This window comes from Lepidochelys kempii, chromosome 26 (assembly GCF_965140285.1).
Source record: "Lepidochelys kempii isolate rLepKem1 chromosome 26, rLepKem1.hap1, whole genome shotgun sequence".
In the NCBI taxonomy this organism is placed as follows: Eukaryota; Metazoa; Chordata; order Testudines; family Cheloniidae; genus Lepidochelys; species Lepidochelys kempii.
In genome coordinates, this window is record NC_136405.1 from 12,667,320 (window position 1) to 12,685,583 (window position 18,264).

Below are 18,264 nucleotides of genomic sequence, written 5' to 3' on the forward strand. Positions count from 1 at the left end.
CCACATAGTTTTATCAAGAGCTGGTTGGGAATTTTTCAACAAAATAGTTTTTCGTCAGAAAATGTTGATTTGTCAAAACTGAAACTTTTCACAAGAAACTACCCTGGTTCTGACAAAACTCTCACCGGGAAAGGTTTCTTGGGTCCACGGTGAAATTGCTAGTCAAAATCTGTATCTGTGTGTAGAGCCCAGTGGTTAGCACACTTATTGGGGAAGTGGGAGACCCGGCTTTAAGTATCTGCTCTGAATCAGGCAGAGCAGGAATTTGAAGCCAGGTGTCTCATATTCCAAAGAAATGCCCTAACCACAGAGATATTAACAATTCTGGGGAGGGGGATCATAGAATCATAGAATATCAGGGTTGGAAGGGACCCCAGAAGGTCATCTAGTCCAACCCCCTGCTCAAAGCAGGACCAATTCCCAGTTAAATCATCCCAGCCAGGGCTTTGTCAAGCCTGACCTTAAAAACCTCTAAGGAAGGAGATTCTACCACCTCCCTAGGTAACGCATTCCAGTGTTTCACCACCCTCTTAGTGAAAAAGTTTTTCCTAATATCCAATCTAAACCTCCCCCACTGCAACTTGAGACCATTACTCCTCGTTCTGTCATCTGCTACCATTGAGAACAGTCTAGAGCCATCCTCTTTGGAACCCCCTTTCAGGTAGTTGAAAGCAGCTATCAAATCCCCCCTCATTCTTCTCTTCTGCAGGCTAAACAATCCCAGCTCCCTCAGCCTCTCCTCATAACTCATGTGTTCCAGTCCCCTAATCATTTTTGTTGCCCTTCGCTGGACTCTCTCCAATTTATCCACATCCTTCTTGAAGTGTGGGGCCCAAAACTGGACACAGTACTCCAGATGAGGCCTCACCAATGTCGAATAGAGGGGAACGATCACGTCCCTCGATCTGCTCGCTATGCCCCTACTTATACATCCCAAAATGCCATTGGCCTTCTTGGCAACAAGGGCACACTGCTGACTCATATCCAGCTTCTCGTCCACTGTCACCCCTAGGATGTATGTGTGTCACTCCTTGCCACCCCACCCCCACCTTCTGTTCTGTGAAAAACCTCAGAAGACCTCAATTTTGTCCTGATATAGAATGGGAAATATCTGGAAAATGTTCACAGGGTAGGAAAATTGTTTCCCATCCAGCTCTAGTTTCATCCTAGTACTCCCTTCCGGCGGGAGTGGGGGGTTCTCTAAAACTATGGAGCTGTGATATCGACTTGGCAGTTCTGTTCTCAGCCCTGTGAACCTGCGTGGTGAGCCAGCATCTTCGCTGCTCTACAGCGAATCATCGCTGCTTGCAATGAGAAGTTCTCCCCTAATACTCAGCACTTTTCATCCATAGATCTCAAAGTGCTTAACAAAAGTGGGTAAGTATTATTGTCCTCCAGTGCCTGGACATGCTCTGGTGGCACTAAAAATGAGCTTGGAGGGGGAACGTGTGCTGGTCAGTATGAATTAAACCTAAAGGTCTGCAAACATTAAACACATTACACATCATGTTTCCCTTCAGGGAAAGTAGCCCTGTGCAGAGGACAGCTGGTTTAATGGCTTCACTGTTGCATTCCACAGCAAAAAGTACTTGAGGGGGCATTAAACCACAGCTGCGTTTGTAGACCCCATTCTATGGGGGAGCATCAGCCCTTCAGGAGGGACATAATAGGCTCAGCATGGGAGGTCCTTGGGCCCTGTATCTGGTACAGTCCTGGAGATGTGTCCTACAGCAATTGTGTTGCTATGCAGGGTGCAGTCCATTGAATAACATGTTTAACAAAAACGAACACCCTGCTTTCATGTAGGACAGGTGAAATGGCAAGGCTCCAGAACTATAAGTCAAGCAAGATTCAGGCCTGGTATAACTGTTGTCATGGAGTGTGGAGGATCCCCAATGCAGACAGTCCCAGTAAAACTCCCCTGCAACATCCCCAGGTCAATCCTCCCCACTCCCAGCTCCTTCACAACTCTGTACTCCAGGGTGTGAAAAACACACCCCTGCATGACGTAGTTATACCAACCTAACCCACTGTGTAGACGGTGCTATGTCGACCCCGTCAGCATTGCTGCTGCCTCTCGGGGTGGGAGCTTGTCTACGCCGACGGGAGAGCTCTTCGTTAAAGTGCTACAGTGGTGCACCCATGGGCACAGCTGGGCCGATGCAGCGTAAGTGATGACGCATCCTTAAAAGGATGACACCATCCTCAGTGACACCAAAGCCCCCTTTATACCGTTCTGGCAACATCATGGCGCCTTAACACAGGCGTGAATTACATTTGCCCTCATTCAGAGGCCCCATTGCACTGTCCGAATGGTGCAAATGAGAAGCAAACCCAAAGGATGAAATCCTGATCCCACTGAAGTCAACGGGAGCTTTCCCATTGACGTCAGTGCAGCCAGGATTTCACCCGTGTGCCCCATATAACACGCACACACGCTCCTGAGCAATGGAGTTATATCAGCCTTTTTAACTCTGTTCTGTTTGCCACAGACAGGCAGATTAGCAGTGCATAAATGGAAATGGAAAAAGGCGTGTTTTACAATAGCCCTGAGCAGTGACATATTGTCAAAACAACTATTTGTGGTAAAGAAATGTTAGAATAATTTCCTCACCAATTATAGAAGGACCAGACTGGGGCTTAATGGCTGCAGCCTGTTCTACGGTTTCTTTTATGCCACATTTTACAGAAAAGCACAATTTTCTCCAAAATGTGCACATTTCTCCTTTTCATCTCTGTGCCTCTAAAACATGGAAAGTTTGTTTTCTTGTCTAGCAGCTTTTACTGGTTGCCAAAATTGTCTCATTGCTAAAATTATTATGCTTTCAATGGGGCCATTGTATGGACACAACGCACCTTTTGAAATATACACCTAATCTCAGTTTATTGCCTTGAAATAAGAAAGCTTCTGTTTGATCCACAAAATAAGCGAACATGCATTATAGTCCTGGTCCTGAGGCATGGTGAATTCCTTCTTATCAGTGTATTCAGCAGGCCTTCTGCTAACTTCCCTGACAATTCTCAGGCTTCTCTGCCTTTCCTGGTATTATCAAGAATCAAAATGACCAAAAACCAGAAGAAGGTCCGCTCTCTGACAGAACTGGGATGGAAATGGTGGGCCGCTCATGTGAAACCTGCTCCTTTGTAATTCCCAAGCCACTTTCTAAACCTCTCTTGGAAAAGTCCCATGGACCATAGAGAATGAGAGTTTGTGTTCTAACGTTATCACGTTCTCCAATGAGGGTACAGGCCCTGATTCCTGAAGCACTTAGATCACCCCAAAGGGAGAGATGTTACTGAGGGTGGTGTAATAGGCCATATAACTAGGAGTAATGGAGTGAAATTAAACAAAGAGAAAATAAAGAAAAATTTCCCAGTAGGAAGCTGCATAAACTCCCAAATGAATTGGTAGGAGCCCCTCCCTGAATCGCTGCAAACTGGACCTAGCAAACACTGGACGTCACATTGTAAGTGGCAGCTCTGCATTAGCCAGCGTGGAATTAGCTAAGATGGCTGGATGGGAAAGACCTCACTGCTGCTATGGGAAAAACTCCATGCATATTACTGACTCTCAGGCATCCGTTAGAAAGCTCTGGGAGTATATTGCTTAGTCTGTAGCTTTTGTGTTGTGTTGGAAAAAGTCCCCACTGATGTCAGAGTCAGAGGCTTGTTAACTACTTGTCTTGTGTTTGTGATGAAAAGTCTGAGACACAAGCTCCAGAGACAGTGGGAGCAGCTTGTATATGTCTCAGGATTATTTTTTTTTGCATTTCCTCAAAACTCAGCTCTAAGCCTGAAACAATTTTCCTGTTAATAGGTCCCTGGAGAAGTCATCAACACTCTGTGTGGATACAAGACCCTTGAAAAAGAGGTAACATACACCTTTTATTTGCAATGTATCTCTGAGGGACCTGGGGATGTTTAGTCTACGGAAGAGAAGAATGAGGGGGGATTTGATAGCTGCTTTCAACTACCTGAAAGGGGGTTCCAAAGAGGATGGCTCTAGACTGTTCTCAGTGGTAGCAGATGACAGAACAAGGAGTAATGGTCTCAAGTTGCAGTGGGGGAGATTTAGGTTGGATATTAGGAAAAACTTTTTCACTAGGAGGGTGGTAAAACACTGGAATGCGTTACCTAGGGAGGTGGTGGAATCTCCTTCCTTAGAAGTTTTTAAGGTCAGGCTTGACAAAGCCCTGGCTGGGATGATTTAATTGGCGATCGGTCCTGCTTTGAGCAGGGGATTGGACTAGATGACCTCCTGAGGTCCCTTCCAACCCTGATATTCTATAATTCTGTGATTCTCTGCTTGCTGGCTACTTCTTCATGGGCCATCCATTCTAAAGGCATATGCTACTTTAGGAGCTATATGCAGGACTGGATGATTCAGGCACACTCTCTTACGAGGAGTCTCGGGAAGGAATACTGCTTTGAGGGGTGGTGTTGGGGAGAGTGCGGTATATCTTATTTGTGCTGCAGGGTTATTTGGTCAATGTCCTACTTCATGAATTGTTCATTTTCCTATTGATTGGTCATGTGTCTAATCAACCACTCGGGTGCCTAAAAATGAGAGAGGTGTCTCTCTGGGTTTTCTCATCTGCTATAAATCCAATCCTCTGGTGCATCAGAACCAAGCAAAATTAATAAATGTACCTTCTTTTCTAAGAGCTGATGAGCTGAAGAAGGCTTAATTGGGGGTATTTTCTCTGTATTTTTATAACTAAGCTATTTTTGTGACGGGTTTCATTTTTTTTTTAAAGAAAACTTTTATCAGAGAAGAGCAGTCTGCTTTCCAGCAGTCTGAGCAATGGACAGAAGAAAGTCCTTGTGATGTCTGTTTTTGGGGCAGTGATTGTCTTGCTGTAATGTCTACAACATCTAGCACAGTGGGATCCATGGCCAGGGCTAATAGTCATTACCACAAGACAGACAAATAGTGGATTCTTTTTTCAGCACCTTGCCTTCCGAAGGACATCATGTCGCCACTAAAATGCAGGGCATCCGTCTCTGGAGAGGGGCATGCAGCAGTCCCCACACAATCCCTGTAATTTATTATTCTTGTTACATGCTTAATATTGGGGTCACTCTCAGCAGCTCCAGTAAGATCAGGACCTCATTGTGCCAACTGCTGTCCAAACAAAGAGGAAGATCTGGTCCCTGCCTCAGCCATAGGAGCAGGATTACATTTTTAAACAATGCTGCCAGAGCACGACCCCCACTCTTCTTATAAGCATCATCAGATTTCTAAGGTCTGCACAGAGCGGGAAGACCTTGAGACTTTCAAAGTCTCGTCTATAATGAGTAAATTGAATGGAGTGCAACTTATCAAATTCAGAAAGGCCAAGGGCCAAATTTGAACCTTTACCTTTCAAGGTACTTTCAAAGCAACTTTCAAATCTGATTATCAGACCACTGAGCCATCCTTGCCACATTAGAATGAAATTTGAAACCTTGCCCTGCCACCTAGTTAATTCTATACATAACTATGATGTCTGTTAGTTGGCTATAGGTGAAAGGAAAGATTTCATTACTGTCAAAGGGGAAAACAAACAATAGAGGCTCAAGCGTCAGCTGCCGCTATAAATACAATAAATATGCTGTAAAATGCTCTTTAGTAACTTTGTAATAAAGGTCGTTCACCCAGAACCTTTTCCACCTGCACATTATTCATTTGGGGATAATTAAGTTAAAAAGCTGCTAGGCAAATAGAAAAATAAATCAGAAAGCCAGAATGCTAAGCTCTCCTTTATAAAGGACTGTCTGATGTATCAATTACAACTGGCTTGTCATGCGGATCCTGAGCCCAGAAGCATGATGCCTCCAAAAATAAACATGTCCACTGCAAATGGTAACTTGTGTTTACAGCTTCGAAAGATCATTAAACCTGTCATCTCCTCATCCCCAGCTGATTCTATGTGACAAACATGATAATTAAAAAGGTGAGGAGGGCACGGTGCAGCCTGTCCAACAACAACAACTAAAAGGGGGTAAAGCAAAGTGTATGAATCGTGCATTTTCATGACAGGTTGGTTTGTCCTTTGAAAGGCTTTCAACTCCAAATCTGACAGGAAGGTTGTCTCCTGTCTTACAAAGGCTTGGAAAGACGTGCGGAGTGTCCTCACCTGTCATACTCAACTACTTCATTGAGGGAGCATTTCACTGTCATCCTTTTAATTTCTGAGGAGGATGTCATTTCTGGATTGTGGGGCTGCTTTTCCTCTCCATGGCTGCCCAGAGATTGCTCTCTCTGTGCAATTGCTTTTCTTTTTGTAACCGACCCACAATGTGGGGGGGGAGGGGGCCTGCTCTTACCTCAGATGGTTGACCAACGAGTACTGCTGAGCTTTTCAAGGTGGATAACTTGTTAATTCCACCAGCAAAGGCCTGTGTAACACACCAGGGTGTAGGAGATGCAACCTAGTGGTCAGAGCAGAATCAGAGGTGTGGTTGAGGACAAGCCAATGGTCAGAGCCACAGTCACTTGTTTATTGAGCCCAGCCAAGCTCATTGGGCTGCTAAACGACCATGCCTAGAGCCAGCTGAGTTCCTGACAGCCTGAAGTTGCCCCATCTATAGGAATCTCTTCTCTCATGGTGGCAGATGCTGTTGTGAAACACGTTATTTACACAGTATTGTTATTTATTTGTTTTGCAGTAGTACCTGTCCACCCTTCTCAAGGATCAGGCCCCCTTTTGCTAAAGAACAGAGGGTCCCTGCCCCAAAGAGCTTACAGTCTCTGAGTGCATTTTTAAGTGCATCAGAGACACATCTGTAAAAGCTGCTAATAAAAATAAAGATTTTCCATTTTATAGCACCTTTCCTCCTTCACAACTATTAATTAAAGTGAGGCAGGTTGGTTTTGTGGTTAGATCCCAGGACTGGATGTCGAGAGACCAAGGTTCTGTTCTGTATCTTTCAGACTGTGTGATCTAGGGTTGCCTCAATTTCCACATCTTGTAAAATGGGCACCATACTTCCCTTCCTCACCAGAGTCTGGTCCATGCATCTTTTCTGCCTGATGTGAAATGTTTTGACATCCTCTGATGGCAGGTGCCAGAAGTGCAACAATTTATTATTAAGCATTAAGCCTCATGATACCCCTGTGAGGTAGGTTAATATTCTATACAATTGACAGGTAACAGAGGCTGAGACAGGCTAAGTCATTTTCCCAAGGTCATACAGGGTCTAATCTGAAAGTGCCAGCCGTTGCCAGCCTCCATTGGAGAGGGCTGAGGGTGCTGAGCAGGCCCTCTTCAGAGGTAGGGAACAGAACCAAAGCATTGTTTCCTAGTTATTTGCTCTGACTACTAGACCAACACACACCTGTTGTCATTACCCCAAATTCAGAGCTTGACACACTGTGTGAGTAAACAAAAAGCCTTCAGTCTGTCAAAAGAAAAGGAGGACTTGTGGCACCACACGTCCTCCTTTTCTTTTTGCAGATACAGACTAACACGGCTGCCACTCTGAATTCAGTCTGTCAGGAATTCAGCAATCGGATCATCTCAAAGGCTTAGAAACTCACACTGCTCTGGGTTTTGTTTTTATGTGAAGGAGAGGGAATTATGAAATCTGAAGGCAAATCAAAGACATAACCGATCAAGTGGAAAAGGCAATGGTGGTTTACTGGGAAACCATTTGTGTAGGATGGGATTTGGGCATGCAGTGCATACAGGAGAGAGGGAGAGATGGTGTTTATATTCCTATTAGCATTTTCTCCAAGTAACAGCAACTAGATTGTTTTCTGACACTGAATTCCTGAGTGATCTGATTTGAGAACTTCAGGGAACTGAATATTCATTTCTCTGATTTCCAGAAGAGGCTTTTAAGGTGCTGCATGTAACCCTACGCAGTATGGCTGCCTGTCTTCCTTCCTCTTGTGGCTGGCTCATGTATAGAGGTCTGTACAGCCTTTGAGCTATGAAACTTGTGTTTTACTCAGGCAGTAGAGGTTCATGCTTCTAGATCCAGAGATCAATGCTTGACCTTTCCAGGTATGATATGTTACATGTACATACAGGATTATCTCATTGACTGCAACATTAAGGGCCAAATTGCAGCTGTCTCAATATTAAAGCTAGTGCTTCGTGAGCACAGGGTATGAGTGGAGGACCATTAGCACTGCTTACAGTGCTGTACGCCCCAAGCGGGACAGGACCAGGTGGAAATGGGTACATGGACAGAGCCCCGCCCATAGTACACACCTAACAATGCTGCTAGGAGCACACACTGCAGTTTGTGTGTTTTGGTTTGCTCCGTTTTCCCCAGCTCCTGCCCAGCATAGGTAGGATGCTTCCAGACAGCACCCTGGCACAGCTCTGGCTGGCGTAGTTGTAATGTAGCCCAGAATCTGTTTGGTCTATGTTTATAATATTATAGAAGCATAATGAAAAATTCCAGTTTATAGCCAGGTGCAATAGGAATTTTAAGAAGGTGAAATCTACCATCTGCCTCATGACCTCCCCCTTCTGAATGCTTGTAAATTTCAGTGTGTTGATAACAGTCGCAAGCCAAAGTTCCCCTAATACAGCTCTTAGTCCTCAAGTGGATTCAGTCTCCCATCTTTTCAAAAACTGCAAACGGGGGTATTCGCTGTGCAATCGTTTTGTCTTGTGGATGCACAGGTGCACTCTAAAGACGGTCAACTTATTTCATTTAGGGTGCCTATGCTAATGATTTTTGGCCACTATTAACGTGGGATGGATTTAAACCAGTGACTCAGCAGAAGTGCAAGACTCCATCTCACCGATCATGACACATCTTTCTGAGCTGAAGGAGTCTTTCTTGGGCCAATTCCAAAATCGGATACACCAGATTAGCTGTTGTGGATTTATAGTATACAGGCATAAATGAGACTAGAATTCACCCCTTTTTGTCGTCTAATTTGTGAATGGTCTCTAAGACTCTGGATTCGTTTTTTTCTATCTTGAATATTTTCCAGCTAGTTTCCTCTTAAAATCATACATCATCAAAATGCAGCCTCTGTTCTCTCTATGGGATTAAGAAAAGCAACAGCAGTACCATAAGCCCAATGCAGAAACAGGAGTTAAACACAGCTGCTGACTCAAATGTGTTCCAATACTTTAGATATCATAGGTCATTTTAATAGGCCTCCACTGTAGGCAGGGGAGGTCAATACCCATAATTTACTGCAATGTATTTTGCTGCTACTGCACTGCACAAATTCTATCAAGGCCAGTGAAATTACAGCCACGTAAAAGCAATCCTTCTTTAGCATTTATGGCTGTCCCTTATTTTGTTCCCAGGTTTTAGCAGATAGGTGGGCTCATTTAGGAAAGAGAGAGGTCTGTGCATGGTGACGCACTTCCAGAGATCTCACAGACAATACATCTAGTAACCACAGCCAATCAAAGTGCAGATCAAACTGAGCTGGCTGAAGTTGTTATAGTTTTAGGTAGAAAAGCTTTGGGCTTGAATTTTAAATGCACAAGGAAGGTAAAGGTTAACCATGAGATTTACCCTGATTTCCGTGCATTGTGTAAGAATTGCATCCACTCTTTAAAAAGATGCATTTTTTACATACTTAGTGGTTGCATCCTAGTATAAAAAGCTTTGGAAGTGAATATTTGCAAAGAAACAAGTTACACCTGGGTGTAACATATACCTTGGAATCTAATCACTGGCAACCCGGATCACTTCAAAGGCACAAAGAGCAGTCAGGCTCCCAACTCCCATTGGTTTTCAAAGTATCTTACTCCCTGGTTTTGTTCTGCTTGCAGCGACTGCAACTGGTTGACATTATCCATGTGCGAGGCTGTATCCATGCAGTTGGCCTGTGGTTTAAAGACAACTTTGAAGTCACTTTTGGGATAGTTTGTTCCTTGCTGCTTCCACAGGTACGTGAGAACTCTTTGTCATTCACTATCATCATCCTAAGGGACTTGCCCTTTTCCAGTCATTACTTGCAGGGTTATGTAAAAGGGGGGAAATCTACTTTATTTTCACCTCCAGCTTTGTGTGTCAGCTGGAAAATGGTCCTCTGCTTCCTCTGACGAGGACATAGGGAAGGATGGTTGTTACCTGCTGTACTGATCTGCTAAAATTAGATGGGCTATCACACTTCTTCAGCTAAGTGCCATGTAGTGTAGGGAACACCTTGGGGGTGAAAGGACACGGGAAAGCTCCTCTTGTTTTCCTTTCCAAAAATTTAACAGCAGTACGCATCCTTAAGTTAGCTAGCTAGGCATTAAGCACTTTTGGGCTTCTGGATTCTTGGCAGGTAAAGTCTGCAAGTAATGTATTGAACTGTTTTGTGTTCACTCCTGTAGGAGAACAGACATTGCTGTATCCTTTATAAACTGTTGGAATGAAATTAGGTACTTTGTCCTTAAGGCAAGCCACTGCTTCAGTGCGCTTCCAGGAGTAAAACCATATGACACGCATGAGAGAGGACCACCATCTTCTGGAGCATAACTGTAACCCTGGGCTCCTCTGCTATATTGTCCCAACAAGTATTAACTCTCGGCTTTGATTTTGCAAAACCAGAGGTGGTTTGGATTCAGGTCCCATCTCATGTGATTCCCACAAAACTGGTTCTGCTCCACCTCTGATTTTTGTTTACAGAGAATTCTTTGAATGTGAACATCAAGATATACATTGACACAATAGGGGAACTTTCCCTGTTCCAGAGGGAGTGCACAGTATTGAAAAATCATCAGTTAGTTCTTAAGCAGAAACCTCTTTCTGCAAGACCAGGGTGTTCATAGAAACTGTGGGAGCTGAACATACAGCCTCTTCTTTTACTTAGCCATGAGCACACACTGTTGCCAGTAGCAATGCACTTTGTCAGCACCGACGGTTTTTACTGCACCCTGTAGTTCAGAGGAATAAGTCACTGTAAGTCAGGTACACTATTCTAATTACATTGGTATGTTGCTAGAAAACTTTCTTGAGCATACTCTTGTGTCACAAGTCGCATCCCTCACCAATTAACCTGTGATGGCCTAAAATATTGGATATGTGGTAATTTTTTTCTATTTTTATTTGCTCCTAAAGAAAGGTTGTGGAATGCATTGGTGCATACAGTTTATCTGTGCCTGCTACAAAATATTCTCTAACTGTGCAGATATGCGATCCATTCAGTCTTTCATGGTGAAAGGAATCTGGATTCTGAATAGTATGAATCTGAAGCATTTATGGCCAGTTTGGGGGCTTGCTTTCTAAACTGATTGGTTTTGGGTTGCTTTCTCAGCTGACTGCATATTTAATGGACCCATTTAATTTTGACATAAGGTGCTTGGAACTGCTACCAAAAGAACCCAAGCTGGAGACATATAACAATACACTAGAGGCTAACACAGAGGGAGGCCGGATTGCGACTTGATATTTAGCATTAATTAGTCCTGCCACGAGTGCAGGGGACTGGACTAGATTACTTCTCAAGGTCCCTTCCAGTTCTATGATTCTGTGATTCTATATACCGTTGTTGTTTATCCTACCTCAGCAGCCCTAAGAAAGAAGTGATGCTTACACACGGAGAGGATATAGGTTGTTTACCTAAACACCTATTCGGAGCATTGTATATTTCAGGATGTGCTTTACCGTATTAATCGCTTTAAATTACTGCAAAGATTTTATTTTAACGCAGCACGGAAATTTTATTATTGATAAGATAATAATATATAAAACCGAAGCTTTCATTGGAGCATATGTTACTGCAGCAAGGCTCTTCTACATTTGTTTTTGCAACACTTGTCAAACAGAAGATAAATATTGAACAACCAAAATAAGGATTAAGCATAAATTGGCTAGGGAGTGAGTACGTTCTGCGTTACAGACTTTCGATAGGATGAGCAATTCTTATAAATTTCCTGGCCTAAGTAGGGTGACCAGATAGCAAGTGTGAAAAATCGGATCGGGGTTGGGTAATAGGCGACTATATAAGACAAAGGCCCGAATAACATAGAATCATAGAAGATCAGGGTTGGAAGGGACCTCAGGAGGTCATCTAGTCCAACCACCTGCTCAAAGCAGGAGGGGAGGGATAGCTCAGTGGTGGGGGGAGGGATAGCTCAGTGGTTTGAGCATTAGCCTGCTAAACCCAGAGTTGTGAGTTCAATTCCTGAGGGGGCCATTTGGGGCAAAAATTGGGGATTGGTCCTGATTTAAGCAGGGGGTTGGACTAGATGACCTCCTGAGGTCCCTTCCAACCCTGATATTCTATGATTCAATCCCCAATTTTTGCCCCAGATCCCTAAATGGCCCCCTCAAGAGGCCAATGCTCAAACCACTGAGCTATTCCTCCCCCTCAGGGCTGTTTCTATAAATTTGGGACATCTGGTCACCCTGGACCTAAGTTTCTGGGATACATTGTTATGCACTGTTAAATAGGTGAATCTCTCTGTTACTTCCTACTTACCACACATGGGTGTTGTGATTAGAGCTGGTCTGGAACTTTTCATTGATACGTTTTTTGTCCAAAAAAAGAGGTTGATTCATTAAAACTGAAAGTTTTTGCTGGAAAGGGTCAGTTTTGACAAATTTCTCGATTCCTCAAATAAATTTTGAAAAAAAGTTTTGAAATTGCCAGAACATCGTGGTTTGACATTTTCAAAATGAAAAAAGTTGGTTTTCCAGTTTGAAATGACTTTTTGTTTTGAAACCTAAGCTAACGATAATAAAAAACAAACCAAAAACTTTTAAATTAAAACCATAGTTGAATTCTAAATGTCACATTTAGAAATTATAAACACAAAATGATTTGATATTCTGAACTGATCTTTTGGTTTCTCCGTGTGTGAACATTTTCAAAATTTTTGACTTTTTGTCCCAATTCAGGATGGGAAAAAATTTCAAAAATCTTCTTGGGGTGGCAAAACGGTTTCCCATCCAACTCTAGTTGTGATCGTTACTAGGCAATTGTATGGTGTTTTGGATGACTAGCACCATCAAAGGGTAAAGTATTCTTGCTATGTTACTGTTAGAAAATTTAAAAATGTGATTAAAGTTCAGTAGATATGAAAATGCAACTTAATAAAAGAACCTCCTTCCTTCTGCACCTCAGTAGTCTAAGAGCATGTTACACAAGCCGTCTGTTGCACTGCAATTAACTCACGAACACGATGATCTTGACTGAGGAGGACAGAATGAATGAACAAAGACAATAAGAAATAGAGCAATGCCTGATAAGTTTCTAACACTTCTTAACATGCTTTTGAGCAGGCTAGCTGGCTCCTTCTGACATAGTGAAATTCTATCAAAACAAAGAACAAATTCTTCCCCCTTCTAGCAAAAGGGAGCTGGAAAGGGAGTCAAAGTGTCCAATGGCTAGAGCACAGGACTCGGAGTCCTCTGACACTGACCAACTGGGTGACCTTGAGCAAGCCACCTTATGCCTTAATTTCCCATTTGTAAAATGGGGGATAATGATCCCTAATCACTTTTCTCAATCCTTAAGTTAGAGATAATGTCTGCCCTCTTCTGTAAAGCCCTTTGAGCTCTTCTGTTCAGAGGCACCATATAAATGCAATGTATTAAACCTCATGAAAGCATACCTTGTTGTGAAATTTCTGCCTCGCTTCTGGGAGTATTGCAAAAATATTCATTCTTGTAGTATTTTGGTGCCTCCTGATGAACCCAGCAAGTGCAAAGACCCAAGGGAAGGATAAGAAATCAGCTGAAAGGTTTGACTTGAATTTTTCCTGAAGGTTCAGATTGGTTTGTCATTATTATCAATGCATCCAAATTCATGCATATGGACTTTGAACCCCTGCCTGTGGTTTTTTTTCCTAATATATTATTAGCATATTCGCTTTATATAATTAAATTCATAGTACCAAGTGTACCTTATATTTTGCCATTTCACGTTTCACTCTGTTGAACATATGGCATTTAGACTCAATAGCCCTGGCACTATAATATTTCCTGTTTCTTTGACAATCTGAGCAGCTTCTAGTTCTCAAACAATTTGTCAGAGTCCTTCCACCTTCCCTATTTTGCTAAATATTCTGCCATCGCCTTTATGGTTGGCAGTTTAATCACTTGTAAAATTTCTTTCCCAAGAGCCAGTATCTGTAGAGCACTTCCCACTAGACAATGGAAAAGATTAATATTTCCAAATTAATTACTTGTCCTTGACTTTCTCTTCTGTCCTCTTTAAACATTCTTTAATCCCCATAGCTACCTGACATAATGGGATTTCCTGCTGGATATAGATAAATGAAGTGTCTTTATTATTCACTCTTCAATTTCTATTTCACTGGAGGCTTTTAATAGCTATGAAGTAATAATAAATATTAGGACTATTGATTAATCATAGAATCATAGAAGATTAGGGTTGGAAGAGACCTTGGGAGGTCATCTAGTCCAACCCCCTGCTCAAAGCAGGACCAAACTCGTGGTGAACCGGGGAAGTCCCGGATGACTGGAAAAAGGCTAATGTAGTGCCAATCTTTAAAAAAGGGAAGAAGGAGGATCCTGGGAACTACAGGCCAGTCAGCCTCACTTCAGTCCCTGGAAAAATCATGGAGCAGGTCCTCAAAGAATCAATCCTGAAGCACTTGCATGAGAGGAAAGTGATCAGGAACAGCCAGCATGGATTCACCAAGGGAAGGTCATGCCTGACTAATCTAATCGCCTTTTATGATGAGATTACTGGTTCTGTGGATGAAGGGAAAGCAGTGGATGTATTGTTTCTTGACTTTAGCAAAGCTTTTGACACGGTCTCCCACAGTATTCTTGTCAGCAAGTTAAGGAAGTATGGGCTGGATGAATGCACTACAAGGTGGGTAGAAAGCTGGCTAGATTGTCGGGCTCAACGGGTAGTGATCAATGGCTCCATATCTAGTTGGCAGCCGGTATCAAGTGGAGTACCCCAAGGGTCGGTCCTGGGGCCGGTTTTGTTCAATATCTTCATAAATGATCTGGAGGATGGTGTGGATTGCACTCTCAGCAAATTTGCGGATGATACTAAACTGGGAGGAGTGGTAGATACCCTGGAGGGGAGGGATAGGATACAGAAAGACCTAGACAAATTGGAGGATTGGGCCAAAAGAAATCTGATGAGGTTCAATAAGGATAAGTGCAGGGTCCTGCACTTAGGACGGAAGAACCCAATGCACAGCTACAGACTAGGGACCGAATGGCTAGGCAGCAGTTCTGCGGAAAAGGACCTAGGGGTGACAGTGGATGAGAAGCTGGATATGAGTCAGCAGTGTGCCCTTGTTGCCAAGAAGGCCAATGGCATTTTGGGATGTATAAGTAGGGGCATAGCGAGCAGATCGAGGGACGTGATCATTCCCCTCTATTTGACATTGGTGAGGCCTCATCTGGAGTACTGTGTCCAGTTTTGGGCCCCACACTTCAAGAAGGATGTGGATAAATTGGAGAGAGTCCAGCGAAGGGCAACAAAAATGATTAGGGGTCTGGAACACATGAGTTATGAGGAGAGGCTGAGGGAGCTGGGATTGTTTAGCCTGCAGAAGAGAAGAATGAGGAGGGATTTGATAGCTGCTTTCAACTACCTGAAAGGGGGTTCCAAAGAGGATGGCTCTAGGCTGTTCTCAATGGTAGCAGGTGACAGAACGAGGAGTAATGGTCTCAAGTTGCAGTGGGGGAGGTTTAGATTGGATATTAGGAAAAACTTTTTCACTAAGAGGGTGGTGAAACACTGGAATGCGTTACCTAGGGAGGTGGTAGAATCTCCTTCCTTAGAGGTTTTTAAGGTCAGGCTTGACAAAGCCCTGGCTGGGATGATTTAACTGGGAATTGGTCCTGCTTTGAGCAGGGGGTTGGACTAGATGACCTCCTGAGGTCCCTTCCAACCCTGATATTCTATGATTCTATGATTCAATCTCCAACTAAATCATCCCAGCCAGGGCTTTGTCAAGCCAGGCCTTAAAAACCTCTAAGGATGGAGATTCCATCACCTCCCTAGGTAACCCATCCCAGTGCTTCACCACCCTCCTAATGAAATTGTGTTTCTTAACATCCAACCTAGACCTCCCCCACTGCAACTTGAGACCATTGCTCCTTGTTTTGTCGTCTGCCACCACTGAGAACAGCTGAGCTCCATCCTCTTTAGAACCCCACTTCAGGTAGTTGAAGGCTGCTATCAAATCCCCCCTCACTCTTCTCTTCTGCAGACTCAGTAACCCCAGTTCCCTCAGCCTCTCCTCATGAATCATGTGCTCCAGGCCCCTGATCATTTTCATTACCCTCCGCTGGACGCTTTCCAATTTGTCCACATCCCTTCTGTAGTGGGGGGACCAAAACTGGACGCAGTACTCCAGATGAGGCCTCACCAGTGCTGAGCAGAGGGGAATAATCACATCCCTCGATCTGCTGGCAATGCTCCTACTAATACAGCCCAATATGCCATTGGCCTTCTTGGCAACAAGGGCACACTGCTGACTCATATCCAGCTTCTTGTCCACTGTAATCCCCAGGTCCTTGTTAACTCATGCGATTAACTCAAAAAAATTAATCACGATTAAAAAAATTAATCGCGATTAGTTGCACTGTTAAACAATAGAATACCAATTGAAATTTATTAAATATTATTGGATGTTTTTCTACGTTTTCAAATATATTGATTTCTATTACAACACAGAATACAAAGTGTACAGTGCTCACTTTATATTATTTTTATTCCAAATATTTGCACTGTAAAAATGATAAAAGAAATAGTATTTTTCAGTTCACCTCATTCAAGTACTGTAGTACAATCTCTTTATCGTGAAAGTGTAACTTACAAATGTAGGGGTTTTTTTGTTACATAACTGCACTCAAAAACAAAACAGTGTAAAACTTTAGAGCCTACAAGTCCACTCAGTCCTACTTCTTGTTCAGCCAATCGCTAAGACAAACAAGTTTGTTTACATTTATGGGATATATTGCTGCCTGGTTCGTATTTACACTGTCACCTGAAATTGTGAACAGGCATTCACATGGCACTTTTGTAGCCAGCGTTGCAAGGTATTTATGTGCCAAATATGCTAAATATTCCTGTGCCCCTTCATGCTTCGGCCATCATTCCAGAGGACATGCTTCCATGCTGATGATGCTCGATTTAAAAAAAAAAAAAAAACAATTAAATTTGTGACTGAACTGCTTGGGGGAGACTTGTATGTCTCCTGTTCTGTTTTACCCACATTCTGCCATACATTTCATGTTTATAGCGGTCTCAGATGATGACCCAGCACATGTTCGTTTTAAGAACACTTTCACAGCAGATTTTACAAAACGCAAAGAAGGTACCAATGTGCAATTTCTCAAAATAGCTACAGCACTCGACCCAAGGTTTAAGAATCTGAAGTGCCATCCAAAATCTGAGAGGGGCGAGATGTGGAGGATACTTACAGATGTTTTAAAAGAGCAATACTCAGATGCGGAAACTATAGAACCCAAACCACCAAAAAAATCAACTTTCTGTTGGTAGCATCTGACTCAAATAATGAAAATGAACACGCGTCTGTTTGTTCTGCTTTGGATCATTATCGAGCAGAATCCATCATCAGCATGGACATATGTTCTCTGGAATGGTGGTTGAAGCATGAAGGGACAAATGAATCTTTAGCGCATCTGGCACGTAAATATCTTGCAATGCCGGCTATAACAGTGCCATCAGAACACCTGTTCTCACTTTCAGGTGACATGTAAACAAGAAGCCGGCAGTATTATCTCCTGCAAATATAAACACATTTGTTTGTCTGAGCAATTGGCTGAAGTAGGACTGAGTGGACTTGTAGGCTGTAAAGTTTTACATTGTTTTATTTTTTAATGCAATTATTTTTTGTACATAATTCTACATCTGTAAGTTCAACTTTCATGATAAAGAGATTGCACTATGGTATTTGTATTAGGTGAATTGAAAAATGCTATTTCTTTTGTTTTTGCAGTGCAAATATTTGTAATCAAAATAAATATTAAGTTAGCACTGTACACTTTGTATTCTGTGTTGAAATTGAAATCAATATTTTTGAAAATGTAGAAAACATCCAAAAATATTTAAATAAATGGCATTCTATCATTATTTAACAACACGATTAATCATGATTAATTTTTTTAATCGCTTGACAGCCCTATTAAATATATTATCTCATATGCTATTTCTGACTTGTGTGCGTTAACTGTATAACTCAATTAGGCGCTTCTTTTTTGAGTCACTGGTAAAGAAAAATTAATAGAAGCTGATCCCTGGCAGTCAGGGCCCCTTCAGATGTCTCAAGTTGGGCTACTAAAATCACTACGCACTTTTGAAAGCCTTGGCTATTGTACATAACCAACATATTGTTTCTAATTCTATCA

At 42.6% G+C, this 18,264-nt stretch overlaps 1 protein-coding gene across 1 annotated transcript in view; it reads left to right on the forward strand.

The window, feature by feature from the left end:
* LOC140903633 (tetraspanin-15) overlaps positions 1 to 18,264 on the forward strand; it is a 296,009-nt gene that overhangs the window by 249,608 nt on the left and 28,137 nt on the right. The window contains exons 7-8 of the mRNA XM_073325200.2: positions 3,818 to 3,871; positions 9,738 to 9,854. Of these exons, the coding sequence (XP_073181301.1) occupies positions 3,818 to 3,871; positions 9,738 to 9,854 (171 nt within the window). The remainder of the gene's footprint in view (positions 1 to 3,817; positions 3,872 to 9,737; positions 9,855 to 18,264) is intronic.